Genomic DNA, 9,629 nt, shown 5'->3' on the forward strand with positions numbered 1-9,629 from the left:
CCGCTTTGCTAAAGATACATCTCTGCTTTTCAGGGCCGCCATTAATCTCAGCGACCGACGGCTAAGCTCGTGGCCTAGGGCTACGCTACTACCACGAGATACGTCAACAGTTTCTGCAGTTGCATCGGTCGATGCGTTTTATGGGCCGCAGCGGTCAGTGACATAGTGATAACTTTCCTGCTCAAGTCGACACAATGTTCTCGGAGCGGAGAAGCAGCGTCGATGACGGGCACGCCATAAACACCAGGATTTTTGGCCGCCCTCCGGAGATAAAATTGACAGTGGCTGCTGTGTGAGCCCAAGGACAAACGGCTTCACCCTCCAATTTCCCACCCAAAGATACCGCGCAGACATTATGCCCGATAAAAATGTGCTCAGTGTTAGACGAAGTGGGCGCTTTGGCCAACGTTCCATTAGCAGTCGTGGCCCAGGCGTGGCCATCCCTTTGTCCGCTTGGCCAGGTTTGGGCTATCTGCTGTGGCCCCGTAACAGTGATAATACTCGCCATAACCGAAACTTTTCTCTTCTTATACTCATAGAATTCCTGTTTTAGATATTTTTTTCTTGCAGTTGGCTACAAAATACTCATTTTAATTTTTGTCTTATTAAGCATGCAACACTTTTAGCTCCGATTCTCCCTAACGACGACCATGAAGCCGAACCCGAGGCCAAATATGAAGCCTAGTTTATCCAAAAACTGCCAAACATTTCCTTCCTGTTGATATACAGCATACAAATTGAGAGGACGATCATGAAACCTTCTGCGAGAAAGCTGCTGTGGCAGTTGTTGATGACATGATCGATGACCACTTTGAGGATTGTCGAACTTGTGAGATTCGTGGTTTCCGGATGAAGTTCTATCCAGTACCCCCAGGTACGTATATATGGCAGGTCCCTGCCACCGCCACAGCCGTTTACGCACCCATTATTTTGTTTTGTTGCCACGCGAATGGAGGATAGGAGGTGCTTAGGGCCTCAGGAGGATAGCCGTGGCAGGTGTTGTAGGCTGGGTTATTGTTGGCGATGATGGTTTGTTTTAGTGTTTCGAGAAGTCCGTTAGGGCTGTGCACTCAGGTGAACGCTTTGGAGATAGCGGCTGCTTCGAGTTTCGCAGTCTGTCTTAAAGGCTTTGGTGATTTTCCAGTCCACTATGCTTGGGCTAGGCCTGAGCAGGTACACAGTGACCCTAGGAAGGGTCATAGTAGACTAAAAACGTCCTCCAGATCTCCCATGGTTGCTACGTGCCTTTTGCAGTCGGTATCCCAGGCTTGGCCACTTCTTCGTCGGCACGGCCAGGCTCGGACTATTGCAGTGGTCATGTGGCAGTTTTAGAAAGGAGCTCGCTGTCGGGGCCAACAGGGCGACAGAATAAAAGCGTCTCAGTGAAAACAACCAGCTGAAACCTGAAGTTAGGAGGGATGGAAAGGGTAAGCAAATGCTTAGTGGTGGTGAATCAAACATGAGAAGGGTCGTTGGAGGTATAAAGGAGTAGGTATAGCGAGGTAGACTAGTATCACTCGAACATTTAACCAGGAAGACAATGAACATGGTGCTAAGAGAGATGAAAAGCAAATTGTTGGAGAATATTGCAGGGTGTAACTTGGTAGTGTAGCGGCGGGACTCAATGATGTCCTCAGCGGTGACGCCACACAAGTGGCGGAAAGGCAAACTGAGAGAGCGATGATTCAAGGGCAATAGCACCGCAGGTTCAGATCGTGATGTGCACACTACCGCATTTGCTAGGACAGAACAGATAGGTTGACAGGAATGGGGTGACCGTTACTTGGCAGACAAGGAAGTTAAGCATGGAGAAATGATTTGGAGCGGAAGAAATAAACAGGGAAGAGCGTGGAGCAAGCAATGGCAGAGGGTTTGGGCGAGATGGCACTCATTTCAGTGGAAGGGTGGAAGGCGAGGTCAGCTGGCGCCTGGCAGGCCATGCAGTAGCTTTTCTGGCGGTCCATGGGGACTAAGGGCATACGGGTAGGTGGATGCGAAGAAAAACGCGTAACAGTGGAGGCTGAACCCAGCCAAATGACCGAAGGAGGCTCAGGACGAACACTATAGAGAAATTTAACTTTCAGTCACATAAAAATGCGAGGAATCAGAAATATAGCGAAATGTTTAGAAAAAGAAAAGCAGTTAAATGATGAAATGATGGAGAATGAGGTGCGTAAGGTCTTTGCGAGACACATTTCGGGGATTTAGAAGATCCACCGTTTATTGATGGCAATACCTGAGACGGTGCCCCAAAACTACAATGCTGAAGAAGAAAGGAGGAGTAGGCATGTTGATACATGCAGAAACAAATTGGGAAGGAATAAAATCAGTTTGCAAAGTGCGTGCCTGGATATTAGGAGCAATTGCCGGTAAAAGAACGTGGCTAAGGGTAGTTAATGTTTGAATAGAGGGCGAATGCAGTAAAAACAACGACCCAGTTAAGTGTCTCAATAACCATATAAAACAGTTTGGAGTCGGTGGGGATATTATTTTATTGGGAAACATGAATGGAGACATTGAGAATGTGGGTGAATACACAGATTGTAACGAGATGCTAATGCTAGGCTTCTGTGAGCAGTGCAACCTAGTTATTGTAAATAGAGAAACAAAATATGAGAAGTAAACAACGTAAGAAGTTCGGAACAAGCAGACGACCATTGACGACTGCCTAATGCCGCATGGACTCGTAACCTCGCGAAAATGTAAATAGACGAAAAAGAGGGCTACAGTTTGGCAAACGCTCATAAACCTATTAGTCTGCAGATTGGAGGCATGATCTAAAGAGAAATGCATAAAACGCAAAATTAAAGCACGATTAAGTATCACGAATAGCAGCAGACACTCGGTAAACTGCCACATGTAGAGGTGGGATTATAATCAATTAGGACTACTCATCAGTGCTAAAACGAAATAAATCGCAAACCGCTGGCAAGGAAACAGGAAGCCACGGAGCTGCTGGAGTAAGGAAATTAAGGAAGCCATCGAACAATAACGGGTGACTTCAAGAGAATAAAGAGAGGCAAAGAAGGTGCAGTTTTCTTAAAAATGAAACAGATCAAAAATGGGAATCCTATCGAGAAAAGAAACTGAAAGTGCATGCCATCGACCTGGGTAAAATAAAGCAGTCCACTGATCGCTGGATGCCTGAAGTTCGCGTTGCATCTAATGGTGAGCAAAGAAAAATTTGAAACAATTTAACCTGTCTGGGTAAAAAGCATCAGAGAAAACGGGAACGGATTCAAGATGCCGAGGGAAAATTTTTCGAGGGATACGACGCCGTGAAACACATTAAATAAGTTATAGTTGAGTCATTTAGAAGTGACGATATGGTAATCTAGCAACACAGGACAACACCATGGGAAGGAGCTTAGAACTGATCAATATTAACTAAAAAAAAGGCAGAGGGAAATACTCCTAAATGCATATCTGCAGGGATAGACAAAATTACTACCAACCTGGTCGATGAACGTGGTCCAAGAAGCAAGGGAACGTTGTTAAACGCATTGCAAACAATCACAACAAATAAGCGAATGACGGACAGCTGGCGAGAGAGTATACTATAGAATGAATTTTATTTATAACGGGAAAGGAGATAGGAAAAAGATAAAATTCTTCAGAACAATTACGATAACATCTGTTACATACAGGCTGGCGATGCAGGCGGTAGAATTAAAAATGAAGTCTTAGATAGAAAGTAATGATACTCCGAGAGCTTCAGAATGGGTTCAGAGGCATTAGGCGCTTAGATGATAGCCTGTTCGTGCTTGCCCAGTGCACAGAAATAGTTAGGGCGGAAAACAGACCTTTGCATTCATCCTTGCGGGACATAATCGGTGCTTGCGACTAAGTGAATAGAGAAATCCTGCGGAGCATATTAATAGATTAATGTATCGGTCATGAGATAATTGGTTTCCAACAAGGAATATACCGATATTATAAAGTTGAATTATATGGGAAGGGATTAAAGCTACATCTGTCAAGGTGCGCAAATGATTAAGTCCTCTGTCGCAGCTGCTGTTCATGCTTTATAATAGAAATATGAAAAGAACACCACAAGAATGTAATGTAGGATATAATCTGTCGTACAGATTAGACTGAATGGTATAGTAGAGCAGCGGATCCCGACTTTAAAGTATGCGGACGATATCGTACTGTTAGCAGATAGCCAGGAAGATTTGAAAACTCTGGTAAATTCTTGTGGAGAGGAAGAAGACGTTCTAGACTTCCCTTATAGCGCAATTAAGTTAGGTCTGATGATTTTCAACGGTTCCATTTATCAGGCGTTTACAATACAAGGCCATGAAATACGCAGTCTGGCAGAATGCAAATTTATATGGTTATGGGAAAATGAAGGACAGATATACATGGAAAATCACGTGTAGTGCGTAGCATAGGGCACTGGGGGGGGGGGGGTAAATAGGTATGACGTACTGAGAGGTATTTGGAAAGGAATAATGGTACCAGGACTTACTTTTGGGAATGCGGTTTTGCGCCTAAGGGGAGAAGTTCAGTCGAGATTAGAAGTAAATCAGATAGCTGTTGGAAGATTAGCACTAGGTGTCCACGGGAAAGCCACAAACGAGGGAGTGCAGGGGAATATGGGCTAGGCATCGTTCGAAGCAAAGGAAGCTCAGAGTAAAATACTATACGAAGAACGCCTGAGGAAATTGGACGATAACAGGTAGGCAGCTAAGGTATTTAAATACCTATACATAAACAGCGTTGACTCACAATGGCGGAAAAGAACTCGGAAACTAACCAGTCAATATGCCAGACACGAGGCCGGAGAAAGAGCATTAAACGACAGGTTAGAAACGCGGAAGATAAAAATTGGATAAATTCAACGCAAAAGAAGCATAGTGTAGAACTATATCGATACTGGAACAGGCAGATGAGGAAGGAAGCGTTTTACGATAACTCATGAAACAGTGTCCTACTCTTTGAAGCTAGATCAGGGTGACTTAAAACTGAAGCGACAAGAAATTGAATCAAAAACAAGACTTGTGTGCCGTGTGTGGTAAATCTGCAGAAATAATTGAACGTCTTATACTTGAATGTGGTGGTAGCCATCCGGATGTCGATGCAGGCACAGTCACGCTCCCTGAGGTAGTAGGGTCTAGAGGTAACAATGGTCATGTCAACTAATCGGCGGTGTAAGCTAACGTAAAGCGATTGGGAGATTGATGGCTCAATTGCAGAGAGGTTACATAAAGTTAGAAGTGTAGGATTAAAAATGCCTTTAGGAAAAATGACGTGCACGTTGAAGGTCCCCAAGTGATCGAAATTATTCCGGAGCCCTCCACTACGGCATCTCTTTCTTCCTTTCTTCTTTTCCTTTCTCCTTTATTCCTTCCCTTACGGCGCGGTTTAGGTGTCCAACGATATATGAGACATATACTGCGCCATTTCCTTTCCCCCCCAAACAATTATTATTATTATTATTATTATTATTATTATTATTATTATTATTATTATCATCATCATCATCATCATCATCATTATTATTATTAACGCCAAAACCGCTGTATTAAGCTTCTCGACTCCAAAAATGCTTGCTTGTGCCGTACTGTTGTGGTGCCACGTGACCGTACATTTCATGTCATGACAAGATCGCCAGTGATAATCTCGTGGTGCTCAACATGGGCTCACGGGCCCCCTATGGCACGCCGAACAACGTTCCGCTGGGCGCGCATTTTTTAGCATAGTTGGGACGCGAGCGAATGCATCAGAGTACAACGCTACTGCGCATAACCTGCAAAGTCTACCGGGAACCCGGTGAGCAGGCGCGTGATTGAAGCGGTGGCTTGATAACGGCAAAGCGAGCTGCCCCACGGGAGGAATGGAGCATACCTTGGTTCAGTGTAGTACCGCTGCCCCCTGCGCGCATCGTGGTTTTGGCGGAACGGGCCAGCGGCGTCCCTCCCTCAGCGGTGGCCCAAGGGTAGCATAGCAGCGGCGCCAGACGTGAGTGGCTGGGACGACCACATGCTCGTCATTAGTGCCGCGGCGACCTCAGAATTCCGTCGCGCGTTTTGCAGGAGTGTGCTTCGCGAAACTCTGTGGTGTGGTACTTCTCGTCTTTAGTACCTTTGCATGACAACGTTTTGGTGCCGACCCCGCAGTATTATGTCCGTTCTAAGTTAAGAGTAGCTCGGGCGTTAGAAAGTTGCGCTACGCCGAGGGCTGTATCGTTTGAACAGTATATAGTAACGTTTGTTTAGTTATGCAGTTCAGACCCGTGCTGTCGACCGTTAATAAGCTGTGCGTTGTTTGCTTCTTATGGCGTGGACCTCGTCAGACGAGACTATGGATCACGGATCTTTCAAACCACAGAGGTTCTCTTAATCTGTAGACCTTCCATGCGATGCAGAATCAGTCGAAAGTGAGTTTCAGCCCCCTCACCGAGTCCTTGTCTGCACCTAGAGTGCGAATGAGAAAGTTCGTGTATCATGAGAACAGCTCACACGTCAGCCATCTTCCATGGCGCGCTTGTAAAGTCAAAGAGGTCTTCAGAGGAATCAGCTTTGCCCCAAAAGGAGCTTATCGAGACCTTCGGAGAAGAGGTGCAGCACCAGCAATTTTCGCAGGAAGACTATCAAACCGCGCGAGCTAATTGTCCAAAATCAGTTGCTGGGCGAGTCGGTACTTCATGTCTTCATTCACATAGCGCGACAACGAACATGGGAAAAGAGGGAGACACCACAAAGCGCCCCCTTTAACCGTCTCCCCTAAATGTGGACCAAGGGCGATCCATTCCCATGTCTTGTGGTATGGAAGATAGGCATTTTGCGAACTGTCTGGGAGGGAAGAAGTAGAATACGCAGATGCAAAACAGCAGAGGCTTACCGTTTCGGGCGATACTCGCCTTCCTGAGAATTTTCTGTCGCGGTGGGCCCAGCGCAAAGCGAGAGGTGCGCGACGCCGGCGTCTGCGAAAGCGACCGCACCGTCCGGAGACCACGGCCGCCTACAGAGCCCCGGTCTGCCTTCGCGACCCCCGCACACGGGCCGGATTTCAGTGCCCCTTGGAAGTGCACTGCGAGCTCGAGCAGCTCCGGAGGAGCTCTTTTTCTTCGCACTTTCTGCCGATAAAGACGATGAAGAAATTATTACCTGGTGCGAATATTCAGCGAGCAATCCTGAGAAATAGCGGAGCGCAGCTTTCGAAGTATATGTTAAAAGACGCCACAATGATCTCCATTTGGGGGGTAGCAACACTAAGACAGTGTATATTAACTTGTGGCTGCATAAAGGCCGTGTTTGATGAACCTGCTTGGGCCTTGCCGCATCATCCAATCTCTGAGGCCATGTATGAGAATTATGAACACCGCCACGCGAATGGGCAGCACCGCAGCGCTGAACCTTCTATTCCACGCATACCGATTGTGGCAGCATGGTACCCGGCGTGCATGGTCCCTATTTTTAGAATAGTCGGGAAAGAAAATATGTAAGCCCTTATCAGAAACTGCCGGCAATGATTCGAAAGGTATTCGAAAACTTGAGTACATGTTCAATTCGTTTCGAATAAATTCCGCTCGAATAATCGAATATGAGGATATTGGATTCAGTATTCAAAATTTTATGATATTAGCACACCCAAATAATAAATGATGAGAACACAGAGCTTAATGCCACAGTTTCTAGTAATACCTTGTGAGAGGCGTGATCTGACACTCTCCGCAGGTATGGCATATCTTTTTCTCATATGCGCAGCCGAACCCGAGCTTTCTACGCGATGGTTTGAAAAAAAGTGTTCCATGGATTCATTATTAAAGTCCTTACTAGTGGCAAAAATATTTCCAACAATCAAGCGAGGTGCGACCTCAGATGCTAAGCCACTGTCACTGTTGCTCTTTGAAGGACCAAAGAATCAATTGCGACACTATTCTTCTCGAAGTGAGTTTAAAATATCGCCGGGATTGTCATATGTGTAATAAGCATTGATGTGCTTGGAAAAAGGAGGGTAGGAAAGTTTGTCGGCGAAATAGATCGCCGGCTATGTTCAGCATGCCCACGAATCGGTTCTGTCTGGTTTTAACTGATTTAAATTGTTTTTTACCTGTGGATGTTCACCGGTGTTTTTCAGTTAAAACCAACAAATACGCGGGCCAGGCATATGGTAGCGTGTGTGCAAACGATAACGTAGTATGTAGGGTGTGGTTTGTGTCAGAAGCTCAGATGACTCATCTACTTCTAGGTAGTATATTTCAACATAAATTGCCCAAAAATTTGGAGGACACTTAAGCTCTTTCTTTAAGGGTATGACGCGGCCCCACTAATGGGCTCCGCCTGCAGTTGCCCACGCAAACAGGGACACTGTTCCCTCTTTCCAAATGAATATGTGAAAGACAAGACACACATATAAAGCCACGCTTTAAGCAAGCCATACTAACATGCCTGCAAGGCTTAACAGTGGCGTGTCTGACTCTCTCTCTCTCTGAATTACCCCAATTTTCGCTTCAGCGCAACTTATTTACTTTATATACTTACATGCGCTAATGGCATTTGAGTGAAGTTGCGACCATCCAGCCACCAGTTTTATTATTTTTAATCACTTGTGCAATCCACCGCTCCACGTGTTATGTAGCCACCTTTCCGACCAATCCGGACGCTTCGACCATTCCGCCGACGATGTTGGCGCCGGAGTTCTCGCTCACGCCGCCGACGACGCCGCATTTTCTCCTGAACGGGAGCTCTACGCTGTCACATTAAAACCACTCCCGAAGCAGCAGCAGAAGCAACTCTCGCTAACTCCAAGGCTATAGGGTTGTCATGACCTCCAGATACTGCCATGGCTTCTCCAAATTTGGAGAGATGCTTGGATCCATTGTTTTATTTATTCATTTCTTTATCGTGGATTTCCCTCTGTTCTCAATTTCTTCAATCATTATATTCGATCATAGTGATCATGCAACTATCTTTTGTACCAGGAAGACGAAAGTAGCACTGCCTCTCGCCTTCTCTACCATACTAGCGGGAAGAGCTTCCTCGTCACTCGAGAGTTAACTCGTAACCATTTCAGGCTTTTCAATTTCAGTGTTCTCCTTTGCTACAGTTTCGTCGGTGCTTTCGTTCTCCATGCCACGTGATCACTCTTTCTCTCTGCCTTCCGTGCAACTCGTAGTCGTGCAGCACCCCGGGTTCTCGCTAATGCACCAAGTTCCCCCATCGTCTTAGGCGGCTTTCTGAAGGTACACTCCGACTGGACCGAAAGGTTGGTATTCTCCAATGCTGATTACCTCGGTAGTACGTACGTTCTCAGTTCCATGAGAAAGCGAGACTCCGGTCTGACCTTTACTTTCTGCAGTTGAAGTAAAGGGCATAACCTAGCTCTGACCCGTAGAGTTAGCAACAACCTGTTCTGTGGTTGCTAAAGAAGCGATCTGTTCACTTTTCCACCCAGCCTGCAGAGGGGTAAGCTCCACAGGCTGAGTAATATTCTTCAAAGGCCAAATTTCAGCAAGCTTCCTCAGAAGGGTTAGCATAATGAACAGCGAAAAAGAACCAGGACCAGCGCTTTGTGTGTCGGTTTCTATCCGCGTCCAGGCCTTTTGCGCTGTTCATTATGCTAAACCTTCACCTCGCCCGGTTTTCTGTTCCAGAACAATAGCTTTTTCTCTTTCAAATTTT

The 9,629-nt window shown here is 46.0% G+C and overlaps 1 protein-coding gene across 4 annotated transcripts in view; it reads right to left on the reverse strand.

The window, feature by feature from the left end:
- LOC144097449 (uncharacterized) overlaps positions 1–7,073 on the reverse strand; it is a 94,629-nt gene extending 87,556 nt beyond the window's left edge. For 3 of the 4 annotated variants that reach the window (XM_077630171.1, XM_077630170.1, XM_077630169.1), the window contains exons 1-2: positions 6,847–7,073; positions 5,851–5,972 (exon numbers count right to left, since the gene is read on the reverse strand). In XM_077630171.1, coding sequence (XP_077486297.1) covers positions 5,851–5,887 — 37 coding nt within the window. In that variant the 5' untranslated portion in view covers positions 5,888–5,972; positions 6,847–7,073. The remainder of the gene's footprint in view (positions 1–5,850; positions 5,973–6,846) is intronic. The other variant, XM_077630172.1, reaches the window with a different exon arrangement.
- Between the last annotated feature and the right edge of the window lie 2,556 nt (positions 7,074–9,629).

The sequence above is a fragment of the Amblyomma americanum genome, chromosome 7 (genome assembly GCF_052857255.1).
Source record: "Amblyomma americanum isolate KBUSLIRL-KWMA chromosome 7, ASM5285725v1, whole genome shotgun sequence".
Taxonomy (NCBI): domain Eukaryota; kingdom Metazoa; phylum Arthropoda; class Arachnida; order Ixodida; family Ixodidae; genus Amblyomma; species Amblyomma americanum.